The following is a 27,815-nucleotide window of genomic DNA, read 5'->3' as shown; positions in this document are numbered from 1 at the left end:
TTTTTAACATCTTCATTAGCCACAGGTGTGATGCCAGGACACTGGAGGATAGCTAATGTTGTTCCTTTATTTAAGAAGGCAGCTAGGATAAGCCAGATAACTACGGGCCAGTGAGCCTTATGACAGTGGTAGGGAAATTACTGGAGGAAATCCTAAGGGTTAGGATTTATCCACATTTGGAAAGGCAGGGGCTAATCAAGGATAGTCAGCATGGTCTTGTGCAGGATAAATCCTGCCTCATGAATTAGATTGAGCTTTTTGAGGAGGAAACTAAAAAGATTGATGAAGGCAGGGTGGTAAACGTTGCCTTTATGGACTTTAAGAAGACATTTGTCAAGGTCCTGCATTGTTGACTGATCTATATGGTTAAGGCATCAGGGATCCAAGGCAAGCTAGCTGAATGGATCTAAAATTGGTTTGGTGATAGGAGGCAAAGGGTGGTCGTGGAAGAATGCTTTTCTGTTTGACAGTCTGTGACCAATGGTCTGATATCACAATCAGTGCTGGGACCTTGTTGTTTGTGATTATATGTTAATGACTTGGATGTGAATGGAGGAAGTATGATTAGTATTTTGTGTATGACATGAAAGTTGGTGGTGTTGTAGATATTGAGGAAAGTTGTTTACGGCTACAGCAGGATATAGATTATATGGAAATGTTGGCAGGGCATTAGCAGATGTAATTTAATCCCAACAAGAACAAGGAGATGCATTTTGGGAGAGTCAAATAGGGGTAGGACATACAGTCAATGGGTAGGATGCCAAGAAATGTTGATGAGCAGAGGGATCTTGGGGTTCAGGTCCATAGTTCCTCAAAGTGGCAACACTGGTAGATAGGATGGTGAAGGTGGCAATATGACATGCTTGCCTTCAAATGGTAGGGCATGAAATATAGAGTTGGGGGGATGAGTTGGCAGTTGAGGTCATCGAAGGACAGTGAGGGATGATCTGATAGAAAGATAAATAAAAATTTAAGAGGCAGAGATTGGGTAGATTCAACAATTCAGGAACAGCTTCTTCCCCTCCGCCGTCAGATTTCTGAATGGTCCATGAACCCATGAACACTACCTCATTATTCCTCTTGCACTATTTATTTATTTTTATAATTTATAGTAATTTTTATGTCTTGCACTGTACTGCTGCTGCAAAACAACACATTTCACGACATATATCATTGATAATAAACCTGATTCTAATTCTGATTCTGAGTTCACTCGGGAGTTGAGACTGGGACAACAGGATCGAGGAAGGGAACCTGCCGCGATCTTCATGATTAGTGGAGCAGGCTCGAGGGGTCTACTGCTGTCTCTGGCGGACTGACTGACAGGCATCACTGGGGCATTGACAAACCGAATCGCACCACAGAAACAGGCCCTTCGGCCCACCGAGTCCGTGCCGACCACCAACCAATCATTTACGCCGATCCAGTTATATTCTCCCCATTAACTCCCCCCAGATTTTACCCCTCACTCAAACATAATCAGAATCTTTGTTCCAAGGTAGGGGTACCAAAAACAAGAGGGCATATGTTTAAGGTAAGAGGAAGAAGTTTCAAAGGAGATTTCAGGGAACAGTGTTTATGCAGAGTGTGGGTGATATCTGCGACTCATTGGCAGTGGAGTCAGCTACGATCAATATATTTAAGAGACATGTAGACAGGCACTTAAATAGACAAGATGTTTAAGGATGTGGACCTAATGTAGGCAAATGGGATTAGTGCAGACAGGCATAAAGATCGGCATGGATGTGGTGGGCTGAAGGGCCTGTTTCTGTGCTGTACAACTCTGGGACTCATTTCTGAAGATTCATTTTAGGAGTGCACATCATCATGATGTGAAAATACAAAACTAAAAGATAACCGGAATTAAAAGTCGAGAGGATACGGTTTTTTACCTTTTGCTCATACAGTGCCTTCATGTTCCTGAACTCATGATCCCACTGCTTGTTTATCTCCAAAAGCTGTCACGACAATAAATTCAGGATCCAAATTAAAGACACATTGCAAAATGCACAGACTAAAGGTTAATCTTTTGAAAATGTAGTATTTTGGAAAGCACCACTCCACAGACATAGAAAAAGCATCAAAAAGGAGGGAACAACTCCTGAGTTTCAGGAACTTGGAAGAATTCATTTCCAATGCAGGACATCACAAAAAACTTCATCCCCTTCCTCCCCTTTAATATTCTAATAGACTTCACAACATCCTGGCCACACATCAGTCACTCCCAGTCCAACTCCCCAAACATGACCCTGAGCTCCCAGTCTGTTACTGCTTTAATTCTCTGCCAACTACCCAGATTAACCTCCTGTTTCCACAATGAAGCTCAGTGCAAGTTTGAGGAACAACACTTCATCTTTTGATTGAGCACGTTATAGCCTTCCAGACTCAACAATGAATTCAACAACTTCAGCTCAGAATTCTTCCATTTTATTTTCAGGCAGCACAGTTAATAGCTTCAACTCATTATGATATTCCCACTCATACCTCTAGATCCATCTTTATTTTTTACTTCTCCCATTATTAATCCATTTTACAGGCCATCCCTTTTGTTCTTTACCTGCCACCAGCCCTTTCCCTGCCTCCACACTTACTCAAGGTCTCTTACAATTCTAACATTTTCCTATTCTGATGAAAGGTCATTCACCAAAATAGCTCTGTTTCTCTATCCACTGGCACTGGCTGACCCGCTGAGTATTTCCAGCATTTTTGACTGTTACAGTTATAGCACATCATACCAGAATAAACATTTGTTCAGCTTAATTCCAACCAGAAGAACATAACATCTGGTCATTACACCCTGGACAAGATTTTATAACTAAGGCAAGACTTAGACAAACTAGTATTCTTTAGATTTAAAAAGTCCCTGCCAACCCTTAACTATTCCGTCCATATAAACTCTCCTACCCATATTCCCAAATGTCTGCTCAACCTTGTGCTCTTCCCACTCTATATTACAACAAATTCTGACCATACCTTAAGCTATCCGTGACTGAAACCTGTCCTCCTCTCTAGCTCCCTATACCACTTTAAGTTCACCCTTTTTATTACTTTCTCAGCACAAGCATTCGATTAGCCCTCCTAGTATCATTATCTTTGTTTTAGCATTGATTTTTGTCTGATCCCTGAAGTACAAAGTGCTTTGGGATGGCTTTCTGTGTGAAATAACATACAGAACTGTAACCAAAGAGGGCACACAGAGAGCACACTTAATTACAATGGCAGTTTCAAAATTAAGATACCTCTTTTCTCTGATTTTCTAAAGTCTTAATCTGTCTTTCAAACACCTCCTTTTCATCTAAAGAAGTTTTCCTCTGGTTTTCGACTTCCATTCCAGTTACATTCTATGAAAGAAAAGGACAGAAGAGATTTTTAATTCTCTCATTTCTCACTGATGCTTTTAGCTTCTATCTTGCTGACTCCATTTGCAATTTATGCCAAATGCTTTTAACATTCACAATCCAAAGCAAGTTTACTTGCGAGTTTACACTGAATAGATTTTTACTTTATTGAAAGCAAACTTTTACTATAGATACGCTTTCAAGAAAATAAGTGTACTGACAAATTAAGTTAGGTTTCCACAACCTTTTGAGTTTCCAGTTCATTTGTTTGATGCTTTGCTCAGATGCTGCTATCAGAGGAAGTGACTTGAAGCATTTACTGTGCCTATGAATATTACTAGCCGTATCTCTGTATGCTAATTTAATTTGTTCCCATGAGCAGGCTCATTGATTCATGCTTAGTAAATTTTCTTGAGAAGAATATAAGTAATCTCAATGTTTTATGATATAATTGACTGTTGTCCTCAAATCTCAGTTTGCACTTTTCTTAAAAACCTCACCCACAGGCTTTGCATTCTCTACACTTACGTTCTTGCCTCCTTTTCCCTCCATGGTTATTCAACACCTTCTCATTTCCAGCCTTGTGTTCACTTGTCCCATGATGTGATGCTTAAATCCCATTGGTTCAGACTGACCATTAATGCCTTTGCAGCTGCCATAACTTGCCTGTGGCATTGCCATGCCATCCTTCTCCATTGGCCAGTTCCATCTGAACATGCACATCCAATGCATCACTGACCCACAGTGATACTGAAAACATTGCCTTTTTTCATCTAAACTTTGCAGTTTTCACTAAGTTCACTAGTCTTTTGATTCTGCCCATCTATGTATTTCCCATAGCCCCCCTGTTCTATCGCATAACCCTGTTTTACCACTGCTGACAAAACTCTCAGTCATTTCAGCCTTGTCTCTGCTGGACATTTTCACTAAATTGTTGCACTTCTCAACTCCTCTCTTATCCATCATTAAGGACTCTCACCACCCGAGACATGCCCTCTTCTCACTACTACCATCAAGGAGGCGGTACAGGAGCCTTAAGACCCACACTCAATGATTCAGGAACAGCTTCTTCCCCTCCGCCATCAGCTTTCTGAACTGTCCATGAACCCATGAACTCTACCCGTTATTCCTCTTTTGCACTGTTTTATTTATTTTTGGTAACTTATAGTAATCTTTATGGCTTGCACTGCATTGCTGCAGCAAAACAACAAATTTCATGATGTATGTCAGTGATTAAAAAACATTCTGATTCCGTCTTTCTGTGGAAATTCAAGGTCCTTAAGGGAATTCAGGTTGCTCTTGTTAATCCAATACTTCCTACCATTCTCCTCAGAAAAAAATTAACTAGTACAGAGCAAAGCAATGACAAAGAAGCTCAACACAGCTTTACAATTTCTAACAAAACACATACTATTCCAATATTATTTTGATGTTACAGTCATCTGTGCATTAATTACCGACCCTTTCAGGCCAGGTGTACAAACAGCAGCAGATAAAAGGATCTTGCGACGTTAAACCACTCTACCTGTTCAATATGAACTCTCATTCCCCTTTCTTCATTGGAAGCTCTTTGCTTATTTACCATAACGTGTTGGTCTTTTCAAAGCAAAGACGAAAGCTGTGTATTTCCAGTTCCAATTGATCAATCTAGTCCTCTGATTCGTCTGTCTTCAATTCCAGGCTTTTAAACAATCCCAGTTCCTTTATCATATTTAGAACCACACCAAATTACACAGAAGGGCATTTCAACATTTTTTTATCGATGACAGCTGATGTGAAAGAGAACTGGGCTTCCCATTATTTTGCAAACCTGTTATGTCTCCCTCCAATGACTAAGAAATTAAACAGAATCAAACAACACCTGGAAATGGAACAGCCTGTAAACCTCGCCAGCGGCGGAGGAGAAACGATAGACAAACAGTGTCGTTGCACTATATGAGAACTACTGAACATTAGTTCATGGAAGAAAATAATAAAGGTCACGCATATTGTCTCCATTACAGAATGTGACCTTCCCTGTTCCAATCCATCATCGTTGTGATTATACAACAGCCAAGAAACAGTCAGCCCTTTTGCCCATTCCTTTTGAGTCGAACAAGAGGAGCCAGCATAGCTGGTCCTGCTTTAAGTAGACTAGAAGATCGCGTTTAACGCCAGGTGCCATCAACAGCACTCGGGGTCAGTGAATAGTCGGGACTTGAACTGATAATATCACTAACAATTATTCCTGTACCTTAAAAATATAACGGGAGGGTGGGATGTCCGGACGGACACGGCGCCTCATAAAACGTTAAGTTAGTGTTAGAATTTACAGCGGAAGACTTGTACTTAAGTCTTGCTTTTGTGCGACACTGTTTTCAGAATCACGAAGATGTATCTGCCAACACAGAGCCTGGCTGGATGGAGATAATGAGCCAAGATTCAGACGCACACGTCAGCGTGACTGCTTAACTGGGAACCTTATGTTCCCGTCATTAAAGCCCGTGACCCCTGTCTGTTTAAATCCGATGTACGCAGCGCAATCAAAATAAATGCAGCTTGATTTTAATGGACATGAACATCTTGCATAATACAGAATGACTAATGAGCTAGTTAGTTGTGGAGTAATCTGGAAATTCCACTGTTTCACACCATTTGTGATCAATTTTTTTCTCATACGGATTATTACTTCAGCAACATTTCACTGTCAGTTTGCACAATGTTGAAGTTGCCTTAACATTTCTCATAATGCGGCCTGTTCCTCCCTTCACTGAGAGAAATGGAGCTCCTACATATATAATCAACCACGGGGTTACTACTACTACACGAGTCTTGGATGATGGCAAACACTTTTCAAATTCCACAGCGCCTGAGCGCACGACACGAAGGCGGAGGGACCAGGAATAGATCTCGTTATGTCAGCGTGGCAACGATACCGCTTAGTGGCATTCCTTCATCTGAAGTCCCCCACATCCCGTGAATTTTGTGAAGGCACGAGCCAATTTGAAAAAAAAAGATCAGCAATCTAGATGGAAGAGGGGCAGAGAACATTCAGATGGACGTGCTAAGCACGTTCAGCCGCTTGAACCTTGCGCGATGGGTACATTGATTAATTTGGAATAATTTATAAACCTCCCCGCCAGAGACACATAATGCCCAGTAGTTTCAAATACCATTTCCCGCCTCGTGTGCCGCAATTCTTGTTTTATTTCGAATTTACATTTTACTTTGATCAAGAGGGGGGAGAATTAGTTCAAAATTCGAAAAGTAAAAAAAACTACCGATGCTGGAAATCTGAAATAAAAGCAGAAAAATGCTGGAAACACTCTGCAGATCGAGCAGCATTTGTGGAAAGGGAAACAGTTAAAGTTTCAAATCCACGACTTTACATCAGAATTAGAAAAGTCTGAATTATATTAAACTTTTACGTTTAACAAATCTTTCTCAATTGGATTTGTCGCCAGGCTTTTGTTATTAACAGAAAGTCTGCTTTTATAGAAGAATGAGTGCTCCTGACATTCTAACCTATATCAGAGACCAACATTCAGATTTTCAGAGCAGCAGTCCATTATTCCCCATTTAGACTCCTGCCTCCAGATACACAGAGGCCCTGCTAGTGGTGTCAAGAACTGTCTTTCGTTTTTTTAAGCAGCAAATAACAATTCAGGTTAAGATCCCACCCCTGGCCCCACCTTCCGCTCTAAACCTGGCAGCAGGCCAGGTGGCGATCCCTTGACGATACTGTACGGTGCTGATCACTAATTCCTCTCCAGAAGCCGTAACAGGCACGGCAGCCTGCAGAAGCACCAGGCGAAAAAAACAGCAAGCGAACTTCTCGCGGCTGCGTTCTGCTCTCCCGCTTGTAAACACAGTAGCGCTGACAACTATTACACGCGCTTCTCCTCGTCGAAAGTCTTGACAATACCTGGTTACCTGAGCTCTCCTCCCACACGACCTTGAAGTGGGTTGCTGTCAGCGGAGGGAGCGCTGGTGTGGCCAGCCCACGTCCCTCAGAGCTCTCCCAGCACCAGCCTATGCAAACAGTTTGCACTCGGTTTCACGCACATATCCTGAACCCCACCACCTCAAACTGCCTGCAGACCGAGCAGCGTTGCAACTTACATCAATTACTTCCTTCAAAGCACGCGAAATAAAACAGATGCTGCAGATGCTCACACGGTAATTTTATGTCTTACCGACATTGGAAGATGCAACAATGTCTCCCAGCTTTTATTGTTGTTTTCCGTGACTCCATTAATGAAAATACCAGTCAGACGCCATGGTGTGAGTTGCATCCAATTCTCGGTGCTGCATCTTCTCCCAGAAGCAGATGAAATGACAGGTGCGAAGGTATTGATGCTGCCCTCTAACGGAGCCTGATTGCTGGGGTTGGCTTCAGCTGGCATTCCGGTGCTGCAGGGGGAGCTCGCTGGGAGGAGCCGGGAGTGATATGTGGGGACACCCAGGTACAGTGAGGTCGGTATCCGCCTCAGCGGACCCTGACCTCGGCCCCGCGGCTTCAGTCCTCACGCTCACGTCGGACTTGGTTTCTGACCGGATTTCAGATTTTTGCTCTGATTTGTTTGGTCGGCCTTCGGCACACTCCCCGGGCACAGTTTCAAGCTCACACTCTCCTGGTGGCGAGCCTGGCTGGGCCTTGAAGCAGTAATGGGCATGTGTTCCTGTGTTTCCTCTCACAGGGATGGGAACTGTCCCGGGCCACCCTGCAGTCCTTTGCTATCTCCATCCTCCAGCTCAGAGGACCCCTTTCGCCCTGGAGGTCTCTATTTACATACATATTTTTCTTTCTCTCAGACTTCCCTTCCCAAACTCCAGTCAGGTATTAACTCCAGATATGGACCTAAAACTACATGGTCATCAAAAGTGGTGTTCCCTATTTCCATATTACACAGAAGGAGGCCATTTTGGCCCATCAAGTCCATGCCAGCCCACAGAACAATCCCATTCCCCACCTATAACCTATTCTCATAAACTTCCCCCTACCCCAGTTTCTACCACTCACCTACACACATTTACAGGGGCCAATTAGCCCATCAATTAGCTGAAACCTGAGCACCTGGAGAAAACACATACAGTCATTAACAAGAAAGTGCAAACTCCACATAGACAGCACCCCAGGTCAGGATTGAACCCCTGGCTGTGGGGGCTATTAGGTTAGCTCTGCCACGTTGCCACTGAAGAATTGCCATTATTTTCTTTCAGGATATTGTTTGTCCACACTTTTGGCTGAAAAAAGACGTGATTTCACTTTCTTTACAACTCGCAAAGGGATAAAAAATATTAACCAGCTGCACCACCAAACTATGTGGTATCTATAGTGAGACAGTAACCTTTTAAAAAAAAACACAAAATATTGCTACAAATAATCAGAAAATGAAATCTCTGCACCTCAGGAGCAGTGGTCTCCCTGGGAAATTCCTTCTGTGAGAGAAGGTTTACAGCAGATGTTGCAATGGTAATATTTCAGATTGATTTAAAGTTCAAACCAGTTATGTTATTACCGCATGCTGGGAACATAGATACAGCAAAAAAAAGTACGGAAAAGTTTCCCACCCTTGTCAGAGGGATAAGATTGTTAAAAGCAAAGGAAGAGGTTTTATGGTATTAGGAAGAGTGCCAATGTAAATATACTCATCTTTATTTTACTACTGGGAAATAGTTCATTTGGCACAACCCAAATGTGAGAACTGCTGTCCCATTGAGGATTAAAATATAGAGGGTGGAATCAACACTTTGCTCTTTTGTGCTCACTGATTGGCTGCAGGTCACGTGACATTTGGTGAGCCGCACAGCAGCTTGCAACATGTGGCACAGGACTGCTGACAGGCACATTCTGAACAAACACTGTCACCTGAAATTGTGCCGTGCTACAAGGTGCTTGCACGTGGGGAGATATGCACTGGCCATAGGAGGCTGCCTGCCAGACTTTCCTGCCAAATTCTAGCATCAAGATGTCATGTGTGTTTTCAGGATAAAGCTGAACGTTGTTGGTTATGGTGGCAATGCGCCACTAAAGCTAAAGGAGCAATGAGGAATTGAAGGGACAGCATTCAGTTCTTTTGAGCTGGAACCTGGAGCAGGCCCAGGGGATGGAACAATTGGAGGAAGGCACCCTGCCCCCTTGTGTTAGACTCAGTGTTAGCTTTACCCATTTCTTACTTAATAACATGAAGACATACCACAGCACGATATGGTGCACTGTCCTTTCTAACCCTTCTAGCTTTCTCCCCCTGGAAGTTTACCTGAAGGGGTACATGAGTAAGAACAATTGGAGAAAGCAGTGAAGAAACAGCAAGTGGTCACATATGGAACCAGAGGTCGAGCCCACAAGAACGTCACCACCAAACTTGATAGGCCGAAGCACGAGTTATGATGGGTGCTCATACATTTCTCAGCAGCATGCTGTTCTCATTGAAAATGATAGGTTATATGGAGGGTGCCTAGCTCAGGGCATGAGGAAGAGCATGCAAAATATCATCCCCTTAGGGTGACCATAGGTCTGCCCAGTCCAGTCTGGCTCCTTAAACGCCAGGCTGGCAGGAACCAGCAGTCATTATTTCCATGAAAATGCTTCCAGCTTTGGAGATACTTTATTACCCTGTGTCCAAACAAACAAAACCATTTCCACCTTGTGAAAGCTGCAATAAACATCAGAGATCTGTTGCCACCATTGCTCCTCCCTCGCGGATACCATAACTGGCTAGAAAGCTAAAAGAAACACATCCACAGGCTGGGCAAAGCATAAGCCTGGTGGTGTAACTCTTTCATCAATGCCGTGCTGGTCCAGACACAGAAGGAGTGGACCGGACACAGAAAACCTGTCAGAAAACAGATGGGAGTGGTTAGACTGAAGCAGGTGATTTATCCACTTTGCCTCATTAATTTCAGTTTTAAAATGCCTGATTATTCTCCTGTCTGAGTAATTACAGCAATTCACATTTTTTTTCTGCACTTGGGTCTCAGGCCCAGATGCTGAAAGGGCATCTGCAGCAGACACAGACCCAGACCCACAGAGCAGTGGGAGCAGGGTTAGAAGGTTGGTGGCAGTGCCTGTGTAGGCCTTGGCAGGCTCTGGAGGTGTTCTTAGTGGGTCACAAGTTCCTTCTTCAGTACCTGTCTATGGCAGTATGGAAGTACAGGATGCGCTCGAGGTGAGATGTGGGCATATCTGATCTCTTGCTTACCACTGTACTCAATTACCCCACAAATCTTACGCTTCTTTCCGGGCCTATGGAATGTGCTTCTCTCTAGCTCCTGGCTGGGTATAGTGTCCATGTTAAATCTGTGGGGGAAGCACTGAGTCCAAGAGCGCTTCCTGATCACCCTGAGAGGTTCAAATTGATCCCTCAGCTTTACACCAGTCATGGATGGGATCCTGAGTGCAGTCCCTTTCATTTAAATGTGGTTGCGCCCTGAATAGAAAAGGCAAGTGAAGATAAGCAAGTTGCTTTATTTTCTTTATTTTACTTGATATTAATAATTTTAATTTACAGCAGATGACTTTTAAATAAATTTATTGTTGTTTTCACTTGTTGGATGATTCTTAATTATGTTAATTGTTTCAATATATTTCATCTTTTTTGCTTCTGGCCATCATCAGGATCAATTGACTGCCTGGGGCTGAGTCATCGCTCGCAGACCATTCTGCAGAACAGCTGTGCAGCAAGGCCTGGGGATCGCAGGGAGCTGCACAGCTGCAAATGTGAAACACAGCTGCAGGATTAGTACAGGGATGTTTTAGCGGCACAGGCTGGAACAAGCATAATCTGGTTCAGTACAATGTTGATTTGCTGATTTGGTTGTAGACCACAGCACCTACCTGCCTGCACTTCCTTTCTCTGCATACAGATGTCCAAGTGAGCTGAGTCACCTCTCATCTAAGGAGGATGAGAGGTGACTTGATAAAGGTGTACTAGGTGATAAGAGGCATAGATCGAGTGGACAGTCAGAGACTTTTTCCCATGGCTAACACGAGGGGGTATACTTTTAAGGTGATTGGAGGAAGGTATAAGGGGAATGTACGGGGTAAGTTTAATACACAGAGTGGTGGATGCATGGAACACACTGCCTGCAGAGATTGTGGGGGCAAATACATTAGGGACATTTAAGAGACTCTTAGATAGACACATAAATGATAGAAAAATAGGGGGCTATGTGGGAGGGAAGGGTTAGATAGATCTTAGAGCAGGATAAAATGTTGGCACAACATTGTGGGCCTAAAGGCCTGTACTGTGCTGTAGAGTTCTATGTTCTATGTATCAGGGAACTGTTTGACGTGGAAGGGCAGCATCTGAGTGACAACTAGGCCTCAGGTGACAGATCCCAAGGCCCCGCACTCTGAACACCCTGCTGGTCTTTGACAGCTCACTGCAGTCAAAGGTTTTTTCAAACATTTTAAAATGTCTCTGATATGCAAAGACATTGAAAATCTCTTCAAGTACATTTAGATAATACAAACATTAAAAATTATTTAAAAAAGTAATTAAAGATACATTAAAGAACTAATAATTAAGGATGATAAATTAAGTCAAACACTCATCTACACTTTTTCCACTGGGTTGGTGACCCCATTCAAATAAAAAGGGGTTGTCATTCATACACCAGTGCCCCTGGCGTAAAGCGGAGGGTCCGGTTGTGAGGTGCTTCAGGACCTTCTCTCCAGCAAGTCACTGAACTGCTGCTGGGCTCAATGGTGAGTCCAGTGGCAAGGAGCACCCTCAGATCTGACCCCTAGTTTGTCTCTGAACTGTGAACGGAACAGAACCGCTAGCCATTGGTTAGCACACTCTAGCCCTTTATTCTTTGCAATTGATCTTATATGTTCAGGAATCTTCCTCTCCTGTCGAGAAAAGTATATATCATACAGAGAAATAAAAATCCACAAAGTGCCTATATACATTTGGTTCCCTGAAGAAATGAAGACAAACTGAAGATAAATACACCTCCAAAAAATATGGTGCATTGTTTTACAGTTGTTATAATCTTCCCTGTGTTGGAGGTAGGAGGTGTGTCCCAATAAAACATGTGATCAGCTCAGAAATTAACTGGTGCACGTAGTAACAGATTGAGGCCAATTTTGTTATGGTATGCTACAACATATCCATTTTACAGTGAGGGAGTTTGGGTCCTTTACATGTTACTGCTCTTTACAGTCATTGCTTCCCACTTCACAGTTAATAATAGTGGCTTAAGTGGAGCTGAGTACCACTACAATGTCCTAACAGATGACAAGTGCATTGCTATTCCATTACCCTATGCCACAGCAGAAATGCAAATAAATTAACAATACCATGGTGAAAGCCATTAACAGGGAAGGGACTAAAGGGTCTTTTTCAACTACCAGCTGTCCACTGCTGATCTGAAAAATGGGCAGCCAACAACTAAATATATAGAGGGTCACATTGATCTTCCTGATGTGTGGACGAGGCGACCATTTTGTGGAGCACTTGCACTCTGTCTGCAACGGCCATCTCAAGTATCCAGTTGCATGTCATTCATTTTAATCTTCCCACCCTCACACTGACCTGTTTGTCCTCGGCCTTCTCCATTGCTACGGAGAGGTTAAACACAAATTGGAAGAACACCATCTCATATTCTATGTGGGTGGCTTAAAACCCGATGGTACGAACACTGAATTTTCCAGTTTCAGTTAACCCACACCCCCGCTGTTCTCCTCCCACATACACTCACCGATCCATGTAGTTCTCTTCTACCATTGTTCACCTTTCCCACCACCCCACCGCCCCTCACCTGGTTCCATCTGCCCAACATCCCCTCTCCATCTGGTTCCACCAATCACCTACCAGCCACTAGCCCAACCCTACCCCCTCATACTGCTCTATACTGGCAATCTTTGCACTACACTCTTGGTCCAGAGGCAGTCCAAAACATCGACGTTCTTTTAACCTCCACAGGTGATGCCTAACCCGCGAAGTTTTCCCACCATTCTGTTTCCTTTCTCCCTGATGCAATTTTCTGAAGGGGAAGGGCTGTATTGGCAAAGCATCCTCCATGCCTGAAGCAGGCATCAGATTTTTAAATATGTAAATCAGCATCCTAAGTACATACACTACTTTGACTGAAGTTTTCAGGTACAAGTCAGCAGGACATAAGCTGTGCAAGCTCTGTCCATTCATATTAAAGATTCAATGGCCTAACCAATGGTCCTTGAAGGGTTTACTGGAATCACTCAATAAAAAAGACCAAGGAGCATTTGCTTCTTATTTGTGTTGTTCCTTGGATCCCTAAAATGGTCTGTGCTGCTGCTCTATCATTCAAGTTCTCACTTGGGTTTGTTTTCTTAATTCTTCACCTCAGGCTAACATGCCAGCCAGTTAGCACAGGAGCTGACCAAACTCTCACCTGGCCCAGAACCAGTGAATTGCAGCAAGACCATGGTGCTATCCTAATGAGGCCTTGGGCACCTTGTTGGCACAATCCAATGGGCAGACCACTGCTCCTACAATACTTGTCCCTGAATCAAAGATTGCAGGTTGGGTGTCTTTGTTATTAGTGTCTCCCTACCCACCCCTCCCCGCCCCCCCCCCCCATCAACTCCTGACTCTCCAAAGCCTCTCCATCATCTACAAGGCATAATGGATAACTGCAGCTCCAACAACACCCAAGAAACAAAGCAGCCTGAATGAAAAATAACAATTGCAGATGCTGGTATTTCAAGCGCCTTCTGTTTATATATTCCAAAGCAGCCTGAATGGATGTCTGTAGCATTTACAAGATGCACTGTGACAAATCCTTACTTCACAGCAGCCTCTAAGCAGTTCAACTTTACCAGCTAGAAGCACGAGGGCTGGAGGAGCCCAGGAACACATCCACCTTTATCACCCACCATCTGGCTCCTAATTATATTGTTATTCACTTGTTATTACTGGAGGAAAACTCTCCAGTGCTCTGCGAGTACCTTCACCACAAGGACCACAACATTACAAAGAGGTACCTCCCCACCATCTTCTCAAGAACAACTGGGGATGGCCACTATTCACTGACCTTGCCAATGGCATTCACCTTCCATGACAGAATTAACAAAGAAATTATCAACAAGCTCAGAACCATATCAGGCAACTGACTCTGCTAAACAGAAGAGAGAAAAAAATAATCCAGTCCTGGATACTAATAGAGAAGTTTCTGTCTTTACATACCAAGGCACCAATATTTTCAAACGCTGTCCTTCACTTGATTCCACAGAACAAATGACACTGGCAGTTTAATATCATCTATTTCCTGTACAACGGTGGCCGCACTACAATGGGAAATGCACACTCAACGTGCATTCCAAGATTTCTTAAAATGAAGAAGTTCAGGCTGGCCTTTTAATTCACTCATTTCCAGGGGTGTTCCCCCTTGCTCTTTCCTGGCGGTGCTATTAAATGATCACTTACTCATTGTAATATATACATACAATATCAAAAAAATGCAGATACTGGAAATCTAAAACAAAATGGGAAATGCTGGAAATACTCAGCAGGTCAGACCACATCTGTGGGAAGAGAAACAGGCAGGAAACAGATGTGTTCTGACAAAGGGTATCTGACCTGAACCGTTAACTCTGTTTTTCATCCCACAGATGCTGTCTGACCTGCTGAATATTTCCAGCATTTTCTGTTTTTGTTATGCATGTGATACAGGCAACATAAAGCTTTGGACTTTAAGGATTGTGTTATGTGACAAACTGTTCTCTCTGTGCTGTAACCAAGTTTTAGTGTGGAAAAATGCACAGTAAGAAATGATGCCTGCCACCGTAAGGGTTTTTATTCAATGCAGTGCCCTTGTTAGTTTGGATTAGCAACAATATACCAGCACCTAAGAGAGAGATAGTGAGACACTCACCTGCTGGGTTGAATGACTCTCTTCATCTATGTTAGTCCTCTGGTATGTAGAGGCAATTTCATATTGGTCTTCCATACTTTTGATCGCCTTCTCTGTCCAACTTTGTGCCTCAGTACTTACATCTACAGTTGTACATCTGCATAACAAAGATATGAGAATAACTATGGAGTCCTGTTGCTGCCGTTTTTACTCAGACCCACCTCTCCTACAACTCTGACTTTGCACCATGCCTATTCCACCAACAACAGGAAGAGTGCGGTGGTGAAGCTCACAAAGGTAGCTTTATCTGTGGTGTGATATCTCTGTGGCATTTACAAAAACTGGCAGATCCATTCTCTTCCACTCTGAGCCACTCCATGACATTCTAGCACCTCCATTTCCATCTACGTTAGCAATGGCTTCCTCCCAAACACCTATTGAAATGTCAGGAGGCTTCATCTTTGGTCTTTATTTTTTCCTCATCTACTTGCTCATTCCCTCTAACAATATGCTAGATAACTCTCGGTCTGGCCTGCCACCCTTGCTTGCCCTCTCTGCTTTTCCCATGGCTCAACATTCCAAATTGACCTCAAGAGCTGGCTGCCAGAATTATCCTGCAAGGCAGAACATCCACCAGTGGTGACCACTGTCAGGTGGATCCTGAGACTCCACCATTGACAGGCTGTGTTGTCAAAGATCTTTGAACTTCTTTTGTATTGACCTGCACTAATATAGTCATTGAAAAATCCTTGTCAGCATTTACAAATTTTTCCTTGATCTCATGCCACCCTATTTCTGCAAATTCCTCTAAGCTTACACCCAAGCTCATACTCTCCACCATGTAATCCTGGACAGCTTCACATTCCTCTTCTCTTTACTCATTCATTCACAATCCTTTTATTAATTTTCTTTAATAAAGAATAAGCAGTTTATAGAGAGGCCACGCAATACTTCATATTGTCATAGTATTTGTTTATTTGGAAAATCAATTTTTTTTCAACCCACATTTGATGCATGAAGCAGCACAGTCTCCTCATTACAATATGCTTTGCATGCAGATTATGAGGATAGTTTCTTGAGCTATATTGACAATTCTAAATACACCATACAAATGTTGTCCAGTGCCAAGGTTCATTTTGAGAAAACCTTTACCATTTCTGTCAGGTTTGTCATGATTTACATCTAATGATGGGCTTTTAGAAAATTTCAAAGCTTTTATTTTAATAAGCTCTGCCAACCAGCACTTGAGAAATGAAATTGATTTTTATCAATGATAATCTTAGATGAAGATTAGGGACTTCCTCCACATATTCTCTTGGATCTGCAACTTTCATCTGAAGGTGATGTTGTTTTTCAGAAGTATGACTTATTCTGGTTCAGACTCATTTCCTGCTACCACCTCAATTGTCAGCTTCTGGCTTTTTGAAAGCAATACTTTGCATTGCAAATGTGTTTTAAATAGACTGGAAAACTAAGTAAAGGCTTTCTCTGATGGAGCTGTGACACTCAACCACCATTATTTCCTTCAGAGCACTTCAAGTGCAGTGGGATCTATAGACTGTAAACAAAGACCTAACTTATTGTTTCTGTAACAAGTATTTTCTAAATCCCCATCAAGTCTAGATTTAGCTATTGGTAGTATAATGAAATCTAACATTTACATGCCCAACTCGTAAAAGCTAATCAGCATTTGCAAACAAATCTGTTAATTTAAAACTCAACATAAACAATTTAAAAATCAACCTGGAATTTATATATAAAGAGCTAATTACAGCTAAAGCATATCAGATATACATTTGTAGCTATCATTTTAAGTAATCAGCAGGATAAGTACATTATTAATAATTGTGTTTCAGAAAGCAGTGTTTATATGCCAGTATGTTTTCCACAAGACCTCCTGGAATAATGAATAATCTATCACTAGGAGAACAAAAGACTTATTTCATTCCCAAGTAAATTTGAGCCTATATTGTAGGATCACTCCGATTAGTAGCTGAAGACAATGATTTTAGCATTTTCACACTCCTTTGTCCCAAATGTTGAAGCTTTCTTTCTGTATTCCCCAAGCCAATCTAGTACTGTATTCCTATCTCATTATGAAGCTTGTTTTTTGTTGCATTAATAATGATTCATGTTAATTAATTTGAAAGATTTTGTATGGTTCATAATTGATATACTTTTATGTTTTTTGACTGACACTTTTAATCCGAAATTCACATCTGGCACACCCAAATTTGTAAACCTTTGTCCCCAAAGTGATTCCACATCCCACACAGATGCTTGATAAGTATGCTGTTATTTGCATTTCCTATATCAGTGAAATTTCTGTCCGTCCTGAATTATGCCATTTAACAGCTCCATGTTGAGTTTTTTTTTCTACTAATTAAAATACTATGTCCCTTTTAAGTTAACCCCATTAACACAGCTTCCATTATTCCATACAAGTAGCTGACAACATGCATGCACAAGGACCATCCTCCGGAAATTAGTCAGAAGCAGCATTTTGCCACTGTAGCATTCCCAGCTTCTTTATGGTATTCAGTGAAGTCAGTAACAGGGATATAACTTCTAACCAAACATCCTACATTGAAGGCAAGCAACAGTCAACTAACAGCAGTGGCTGATCCAACCATGATCAAAGATCAAACCACTTAGCACGCATGGTTCTTAAAGGTACATGCACATTCACATACGATTCTGCTTTCCCTTTTTAAAAAAAGGAACCCATAACAACAACACTTATGTATATTTTATTCTATCAATTAACTATTTGCAGATATTCACACAAGTAGCCATTTATAACACACACACATATACGCGATTAGAAACTATAAATTTCAATAAATATGAATCCATTTATTTCCTGTCCCCTCAATATACACTTAACTTAACAACTCTACATTATGTATCTCAATAAATAGACTTCTCCAGTAGGCTTCATGACCCGTACAAAGGTGTCTGTGTAACAATAATGATGAAAACAGTACATCACATGTATTTCTAAATATCAATATTAAACTCCCACTCTTAACATTGAACAATATACCCATCAACTACAACTGTATTCATACTTTTTTTTCTCCAAAATACTTGGCTATAATGTTCTGAGCCAACATCAGTAAGTCCAAGCTTGAGATAACATCAAGTATGGGATCCTCAGGCACTTTCAATTGCCTCCACATGGCAACACAATCCTCTTGCTAGGCAATCAGATCCAACTGGGCTGGGTTCAGGCTATTCAGCAGATCTGTGAACAGCAGATATCTTATGGACACTGCATCCTTTTCCCAGCCCTATGAATCTCTCCCATCACAGCAGCACCATTCAACACTTCCCATTTTTTCAGCAGATTAGGCAAGGAGACAGTTTTGTCTTGGTACTCTGATGAGATGGCTGATATGTTTCATCTAAACAAAATGCAAAGTCCCCTCCTGAACCACTCACTACTGAGGACTCCCATAGTTCAGAAGACGACCTCTGTCTACACTGCATACTACACTCAAATTGCTCATTACAAACTGCTTGTCACTCCAGGGTATCTTGTCTTTATCTACATTTCTTCCTCCCTTGATGCTGAGCTGTATATTTTTTTCTTTCTACCTCATGGTGGCCTCCTGCAGATAATTTCACATGGACCTACTGCCCAGGTCCTACTGTCCTGCAGCAAGTAAACATGTGCTTAGCTCTTGCTGACAGATATGCAGTCAACTCTGCAAACCTCTGTGTTTTGAAAAACACTCTTACAATTCTTTTAACGCCCCGGAAGATAAGGTGTGCTCTCGCCCAACAGCAGTTCAGGTAACGGAAGTTCACCCTTACAGAATTCATAAATAGCAAAAAAATGAGATAGGGAATAAAAATGAGCTCTTACAGAATTTATGTGAGAAAAAATAATCAAATAAACAGAAATAATGCATTTTGTCAATTTTTGTCAAGGGTTTGAGTGACAGAAAATTGTGATACAGATGGTTTACAAGGAATGCAGTCCCATACTGTATATCCCAACTTCACCACACATTGGGGAATCAGCGGTGGAGAGGGTCAGCAGCTTTAAACTCCTGGGCGTTAACATATCGGATGACCTGTCCTGGGTCCAGCACATAGATGCAATCATAAGGAAAGCGCACCAACGTCTTTACTTTCTTAGGAGGTTAAGGAGGTGTGGCTTGTCACCGAGCACTCTAACAAACTTCTCTTGATGTACTGTTAAAAGTATCCTGACCAGTTGCATCATGATCTGGTCCAGCAATTCAAATGCGTAGGAACATAAGAAATTGCAGACAGTAGTGGACTCTGCCCAATACATCATGGGCTCACCCCTCTCTACCATTAGCAGTACCTACAGGAGGCGCAGCCTCAAGGAGGCAATATCTATCATCAAAGATCCCCACCATCCGGACCATGCCATCTTTTAGCAGCTACCGATGGGCAGGAGGTACAAAAGCCTGAAGTCCCACGCCACCAGGTTCAAGAACAGCAACTTCCCTTCAACCATTGGGTTCTTGAACCAACCGGCACAACTCTAATCACCACCATTTAGCAACACTATGACCACTTTACACTAAAATGGACTTTGTTTTTTGTCTGATTATGTTCTTTCTTGTAAAAATTGTTTAATTTATGTTTATGTTTTTCTTGTGAATGCTGCTTATATGATGCTATGTGCCTGTGATGCTGCTGCAAGTAAGTACCTCATTGCACCTGTGCACACATGTACTTGTGCATATGACAATAAACTCAACTTTGACCTTGATCATCTTTCTATGTACAATCACTTGGCTCCAAACTGATGGATCTTGTGCACACAATCTCTTGTGCACACAACCTTTACATTGACTTCAACTTCTAGACTTCCTCCTGTTGAGGAACCTGCATATATTTGTTTCCCTCACCTAATGGCCCAAGCTACACGCTGCTCTTCAGATGGGCTTTCCTGACACCACCTGAAATGGTGCCAAGGTATTTCTACCAATACTACGATCATCACACTTTTTCTCCTTGACAGAGTCACTTGCCTTCATTATGTTTTCTTTTCAATGGATACCTCCTTGTATGCAAAATTATGAGGGGTATAGATAGGGTGAATGCATGCAGGTTTTTTTCCCCCAAGGTTGGGTGAGACTAGAACTAGAGGACATAGGTTTAGAGTGAAGGGTGAAATATTTAAGGGGAATCTGAGGGGGAATTTCTTCACTCAGCGGGTGGTGCGAGTGTGGAACGAGCTGCCAGTGGAAGTGGTAGATGTGGGTTCAATTGCAACATTTAAGAGAGGTTTGGATAGGTACGTGGATGGGAGGGGTTTGGAGGGATATGGTCTGGGTGCTGGTAGATGGGACTAGGTAGAAGATCAGGTCAGCATGGACCAGGTGGTCTCAAAGGCCTGTTTTTGTGCTGTAGTACTCTATGACTCCTCACTCCTTCACCTATAGCAGAAATGTGGCTACTAATTTTCAAAATGCCCTTGATCACTTTGTTAGAGCTGTTGCGAGTGATCCTCATGTGTTTGTGTCTATGAGTTCCAGACTTCTTGGCAGCTCTTGAGCCCATCTCACCAATTGTTTTGGGGTGTGAGAGGCATAACTCAGGTTGAGTAGCTTCAGGAGATTAATAAACCCAAGCTGAAATTCTTCAAAATTTTAGCGTGGGGTTTATTAAGCGCCTGAAGCTACTCAAGTTCCTCAACTCAAGTGACTCAATCCAATGGATGCCCATGTTTATAAGTACACAGCTCTGATCCATCACGATGCTAAGTGGCTCTATTTCCACCGGCAACCCAACAGTCTATTGCCCACATAAACTGGAGAATTCCATTTGTATAGGTGCCCAATACTAAACCACTCAATTAAACGTTTTTGTGGTACTTTTGTTATGTATCTTGATCAATAACTGATTGGCTTGTACCTAGATCAGCACACATACAGTACATGGTGTTGCCAACTGATGTGGAAGTTACCAACCGATTGTTAATAACTCTCTCTATGGGTGTGCAGTAAATTCCATTTAGCATACTTAACCTCCACCTCTCTGATTCCAATGCATCAATGGTATCCCATTGGGATTGTACTATATCTTTGGTCTCTTGGCATCCAAGGCAAACAATGGTATACGTTGTTACCAGTAGTAGATGCCTTCTTCACAGGCACTGTAAAGTGGTGGTTAAGTTACTGGATCAACAGCCAGAGTTCTAGACCATTGATTCAGAGCCATGAGTTTGAATTCCACTATGGTAACTGGGGAATTGCAATTTAATTAATTAAATAAATCAGGAATGCTAAGCAAAAACTAACAACAGTATCATGAAACCATTGGATTGGTGTAAAAACCCACTGGTTTATTAATGGAAATCAGCCATCTTTATGCGATATATCAGCCTTACCTTTATGTGGCTCCAGATCCACCCAATGTGATTGACTCAACCGCCTCCTCAGTTCGGGGGTAATTAGGGATGGACAATAAATGCAATGTCCACATTCTATCAAAGTAAAGCACTCACACGTCTGTGCAACACACCCTATTCAGTGCCAATTAAAACATCAGTTCATCCTGAATGGGCACTCTGAGGCTGGGTGGCTTCTTTAACCAATGCAGCAAGGTTTTCGGCCCACATGATTCATAGTCTTGTTGCCTCTGGCACTCCTGTGACCTACTGATTTCCTGTGCAACGTGCCTTTAACAGATACGTGATTTGGCCATGAAGAAGCCCATACCGACATTCCTAGCTCAGTGGGCTTACATCCTGCCTGTATAAAGGGTCATGTCATGAGGAAAACGTAAATTTACATAAATATATATCCATTTATTTCATGCTTTTTCATGCCTCTTCCATAGCTGTAACATTCCCTTGAACATCAGGTCTAGAGTGCTCAAATCATTTCCCAACCTACACACCACAGTGCCCAATTGAAATAGGTCAGAAATTTGCACCTTTTGGTCTTTAAACTGATGGCATATTCACTCACCATCTCTTCCAGCTGAACACTGAATCTGTAACTCACAAAAATCTCTGAGGACACTGGATTAAAATGTCACTTTAAAATTTTTTTACAATATCCCCATAAGAGACCTCATCCTTGGTTTTCAGTGCTCTTAAACACACTAGGGTTTCATTTGTCTCTAGCCCTGTACCCAATGACCTAGCACTTTTTAATGCATGGTCATATTGCTTTCTTCTGTGTCCTCCCTCGGTACCTCAGTTATGTCATTTGCCCTCAGGAACATCTCCACATACTGAACAGATGGGTGTTACCTCTCATACTTTTCCAGCTCACCAACATATTTGCCATGCTCATTGCCTGCCATTGCTATTGCTCTATGCAGTTATTCCTGCCCTCTTCCCTCACAGTCAATAACTCCCCTTGCTAATTCCTCAACAGCAACACCCCAAATTTGTCACCAAGGTAACATCCATGGGTTGTACTACATTGGTGTTCAACAAGCAACAAGTATAGGGCTTTTAACTAAAGATAGTTTATTGAAATGAACAACAGTGGCTGACACAACAATGTACCAAAAGTCATATCACATGGTACACCTGGTTCCTAAAGGCATTCACACAATATATTATGTGTACACATTTGATTATGATTAGTTATGTCATTACTTTGTCCTGAGACTTGAACTCAAGAGTAATGATTGCAACGGTAGCAACTATATTGCAAGCCTCTCTAGGATGATTTGTCCAATGCTGAAGCACTATCCAAAGACAGCAAAGTAGTAAATATATGCAAAGTCTAAGGCATATATCATAAATCGAAAACAATGTGTTTTTTTACAAACAGAGGCTTTCAACCTCACACATGGCCATTACAACATGCCTACATATCACTGGGCTTGAAACTGGAACTCCTTCAAATATTCTCCAAACAGATGTGTTAAATTTTCCACTCATTCTGTAAATTGGTAACTTATTTCAGGCCCTTTTGGTGAATTGTGTTTCTACAATAATTATCCAGAGATAAACAATGATGAATATATTGCAAGGAAAAGGCATTTGAAATTGTATAAGAAACTATAACAGAGTAGTTATGTTACAGGACTCATAATCTGGAAGTCTGGACCAAGGATATAGAGAAAGTCACATGGCATCAGCTCTTTATTGGGTATATCTGTATTGGCACTGGTCACTTTGTTAACTGAGCCCTTTTGTCATCTTAAACACCTCATTGACATCTTACCAACAATCACCCACGAATGTTTCCCCACCTCCACCCCTAGAACCTGGAAGGCCCCCAGGATGATTGTGCATGGCATTCAAAACCGCCCCCCCACCAAAGCTAGAGAAATAAAGGACTGCAGATGCTGGAATCCAGAAGAAAAACACAATGATGCTGGAGGAACTCAGCAGGCCAGGCAACATCTGTGGACAAAAGCAGATGATCAATATTTCAGGTCAGGACCCTTCTTCAGGACTGAAGATAGGAAAGGGGGAAGCCCAATATATTGGAGGGAAAATAGAGCAGTGATAGGTGGACAAAAGAGGGGGGGAGAAAGGGGTGGGCACAAGGTGGTGATAGGTAGATGCAAGGTAAGAGACAGTGATAGGCAGGTGTGGGGGAGGAGGGGAGAGCAGATCCACCGGGGGATGGGTCAAAGGTAAGGAGAGAAAGGAAAAAAAGAAAAAAAAGTGGAAAAAAGAGAGATAGGCTAGGAAAAGGAAGAAGAGAATGGTTTGGTGGGAGGGAGTGTGGTTGGGTATTACCTAAAGTGAGAGAATTCAATGTTCATGCCATTAGGCTGCAAGGTTCCAAGATGGAAAATGAGGTGCTGTTCCTCCAGTTTGCGATTGGAATGCTCCTGGCAGTGGAGGAGGCCGAAGACTGAAATTATAAAGTGTTGGTGTTTGCTATTGAGAGAGCAGTCGGTTGCATTTCTGGTGAAGAGACAAATACTGGGGAGGTGTCACTGAATGGAAAGGAAAGACAGGGAAAGAATCTAGGTGCTGGGGGATGAAGGCACGCACTTCCTACTCTTGTCTCAGATGAACAAAAAGGCAAAAGGGTTTTGACACCAAGCAATGTTTTATGTTTTAGCTGGAGGTTTAAATCATCTAAACCTTTTTCTCACTGTGAGGAGGAACCAGCTTGATGTTTAACAGCACTGAAGGACTTTTAAAGGATTGAAGGAATGATTACTGCTTTGGAACAGCACAGCTGATATTGCTCTCTGGCCTCATTTATATGTGAATGACATTAATAAAATATCATTTTTTGCTGCTAGCTAATGGGTGAAGTTCCAAAAAATGTATAGTGCCCAGAAGGGCTACTTTATGCCATCTCATTTCAGGAAAGGATGCTGTTTCTGTCAGACTTCCCACACAGCTCAATGGGTCTCTTGTGTCTCTCTGGCACCAGGCGTTAAGTAAGCTCTGGCAGAATGAAGGAAGTTAGTGGGTGTGAGAGAGAATGATTAGGAGGTGGTAGCAATTACATACTGGGGTGGCCATTTTGTGTCTGAACAGGTGTAATGCCATTAAGTTTAATAGTAGCTTCACCATTTATGATACTTTACCTTTAATTAATGGCATGTTACTAGTTCTAATTGCAACAGGCTGTTTGCAGCATTTAACTAAAATAGAAGTAGAACCATTCTAAGTCTTTGTCTATCCTTGACAGTTTTACTCACATAAATCGACTCTTGTTTTCCCTCAAACCCCTTTCCTCTGTCCAAATATCCAATTCAATTATGAAGGCTGGCACAGTTCTTATCTCTACCACTGACACTTGAAGTGCACTAACCTGACTCCATGCAAAGGCTGCTCCAGAAGTCTTTCTGCTTCTCTGTTCTCATGTCTCAACTGTTGACCAAAAAAAAAGACCGAGGAAATAAATTTACTGATAAAACCAGAAAACGCTCGAAGCATTCAGCACGTCAGGCAGCATCTGCAAGAAGAGAAATAGTTAACGCTTCAGGTTTGGAACCTTTTATCAGAACTGTGAAGGAAAGAAAACAAGTCAGTTTTCAGTAGTAGAGAAGGTGGGGGGGGGGGGGATCGGATGGGTAGAACAAAGGGAATACCTCTGATAGGGTGAGACCAGATGACCTGATGTGGTAGATAAGGGACAGTCAAGATCAGATTAAGCTTCTTTATTTGTGTAATGTGTTGCTAATAGTAAAGGTTGTGGGGCATGCCCAGCAGGCCAAACTAGACAAAAAAGGAAAACCTAAGCAAAAGTGATAAAGGGAGAATGAGGCAATTCTGATACAGACAGAAAGAAAGAGTGAGTAATCTAAAAATGGAGCATTTGATATTGAATCCTGAAGGTTGAAACGTGCCCGGAGGAAGATGAGGTGCTGTTTCCTCAGGCTTGCACTGAGCCTCACTGCAACAGTGCTGGAAGCCACAGACAGAAAGGTCAGAGTGGGAGTAGTATGGCGAATTAACGTGCAGGCAACCAGAAGCTCAGGGTCACTCCTGTGAATTGAGTGTGGGTGTTCCACAAGGCAATCAGCTAATCTGCATTTGGTTTCTCTAATGTAGAGGAGGCCACCTTGTGAACACTAGATTAGAAGAAATGCAAGTGAATCACTGTTTCATCTGGACAGATTATTCAGAGTACTGGATGGTGACAAGGGAACAGGTGAAGAGAATAGGTGTTGCACTTCCAACAGTTGAATGGGAAAGCACTATAAGAGGGGGAGTGGTAGATGGGGATGGAAGGATGGAGCAGGGAGTTGCAAAGGGAGCGAAATGTTGGAAGCTTGTTGGAGTTGGCAGAGATTGCAAAGGATGATCCACCGAATATGGAGGCTGATAGAGTGGGGGCTATTCTTTCTCTGTCCAGGAGGAGAAGGGATGAGAGCAGAGTTTTGGGAAGTAGCTGAGATGAGGGTCTGTCCATTATGGGGCAGAGGGGAAGTCACAGTTTGGGAAGAAGGCATTTCAGAGACTCCTGAATATCTCATCACTAGAGGAAATGTGACAAAGATGGAGGAACTGGAAGAATGGAACAGAGTCCTTACAGGAGGAAGGGTGGGAGGAAGTATAGTCAAGATACCTGTGGGAGTCTGTAGGCTTGTGGTGGATGTTGGTATCTAGCATTTCTCCTGAGATGGAGATGGAAAGATCCAGTAAGGGAAGTGTGAGAGATGGACCATGTGAAGGTGAGAGCAGGGTGGAAGTTGGCAACTAAAGTGATGAAATTTTCGAGTTCTGTTTGACTGCAGGAAGCAATACCAATGGAGTTGTCCACATACCAAAAACCAGCTGGGGGAGTGGGCCTGAGTAGGACTGAACCAAAGCCACTGATAGAACAACATGCTGAAAGAGGTTCTAATTTTCACTAAATCAGGAGAGTAAAAGAATATAGACTGGAACACGGACAACAAAATGTTCGATATGCAAGATAATTTTGCTTGTTTGCAAATGTTTAAAATGACATAAAACTAGAAAGTGGCATCTATGTTATCATATGAACACTAAATATATTTTAATGGGTTAATACCCTCCTTGAAATGGTAGAGAGAAGAAACTGCCGTGAATATACTGAGCATTTGTAATGAAACATTAATGACAGTAACCAGAAGCTATTGTGATAGTTAAAATCTCCAGAGAAAAATTAAGTAAAATTAAACAGTTAGGTGAATATTAATGCTGTTGCAACAAACAATTTGCTGGAAGAACTCAGTGGGTTGATCAGCATCTGTGGGAGGAAAGGAATTGTCCAAACCCTGCATCAGGACCCACAGTATATCAACCAAAACAAATTTAAGTTCAAATTCAGAACAGTTTAAACATCTGAGACAAAATCAAGCCAGCCAATAACATCTAAAAATATTTCAAACTGAAATACGCCACAGTTTGAAATAAAAGCAGATAATACTGGAAAGATTCAGCAGGACAGGCAGCACCTCCAGAAACAGTAACAGAGTTGATTTTTCAAGTTGATGGTCTTTCATCAAAACTGTTCTTTAAGAAAGATCATCAATCTGAAACATGAATTCTGTTTCTGTCTGCATAAATTCTGCTTGATCAGTGAGTGCTTTATTCTCATTTCAGAATCTGCAGTCTTTTGCACTATTTGAGAAAGAGAGTAATCAATGATTGACAGTGTCAAATATATGCTGGAAATGGCCACTTTCTGAATACTTACTGCTGTGTAGGTATAAATACATTTCAGCTCTGATAAGTTTCTTTCCAACAAATCAGTAAGTGTGAGATTACTTCACTGATGAGCAATTGAATGACATAGTAACATACAGATGACCCCCAAGTTACGGGGATGTGGTGTTTGCGTTCCTAGAAAATGGGCCATATCATGGTTTTCCATAATGTGAAGCCCATGTTATCTGTGCATGCGTCAAGAAACGCGAGTTGAAAAAAAAATTGTGTTGATTTATTTGCTTTTTTTAAACACAAATTCAGTACAAATGAATTTTATTTTGTATCTCAAATTTTTGGGAAGTGATATGTGAATTCTGTAAGGGCAAAATTCCATTACCTAAACCTGTATTCTGTTGGCCTGTATTTGACTGGTCGCCTGTATTCTGTTGGCAAAAAACATAAACTGTCTTTGTGACAACAACTCAGAAGATACCATCTCTTAATTACTCTGAATTAAACAGAGATAGAACCATTGACACTTTATCTGAAGTGATGCCTGTTTCTCTGGTTCCTGTACAGTCATATTAAAAACCACACATGGGACTGAAGGAGGG

General features: G+C 42.0%; 1 protein-coding gene across 8 annotated transcripts in view; it reads right to left on the bottom strand.

Annotated features, from left to right (window-relative positions):
- The window catches only part of LOC127585396 (TNFAIP3-interacting protein 1-like), a 57,772-nt gene that overhangs the window by 20,206 nt on the left and 9,751 nt on the right, over nucleotides 1-27,815 (bottom strand). For 2 of the 8 annotated variants that reach the window (XM_052042828.1, XM_052042835.1), the window contains 4 exons: nucleotides 24,896-24,954; nucleotides 15,183-15,318; nucleotides 3,240-3,341; nucleotides 1,893-1,958 (listed from right to left, as the gene is read on the bottom strand). In XM_052042828.1, coding sequence (XP_051898788.1) covers nucleotides 1,893-1,958; nucleotides 3,240-3,341; nucleotides 15,183-15,318; nucleotides 24,896-24,954 — 363 coding nt within the window. Of the gene's footprint in view, nucleotides 1-1,892; nucleotides 1,959-3,239; nucleotides 3,342-5,571; nucleotides 5,721-7,009; nucleotides 7,119-7,513; nucleotides 7,987-14,494; nucleotides 14,559-15,182; nucleotides 15,319-24,895; nucleotides 24,955-27,815 lie in introns of those variants that run through there. The other 6 variants (XM_052042839.1, XM_052042846.1, XM_052042861.1 and 3 more) reach the window with 5 other exon arrangements.

The sequence above is a fragment of the Pristis pectinata genome, chromosome 2 (assembly GCF_009764475.1).
Source record: "Pristis pectinata isolate sPriPec2 chromosome 2, sPriPec2.1.pri, whole genome shotgun sequence".
NCBI lineage: Eukaryota > Metazoa > Chordata > Chondrichthyes > Rhinopristiformes > Pristidae > Pristis > Pristis pectinata.
The sequence above is the reverse complement of the archived record's forward strand: the minus strand, read 5'-3'. Positions and strand labels throughout refer to the sequence as shown.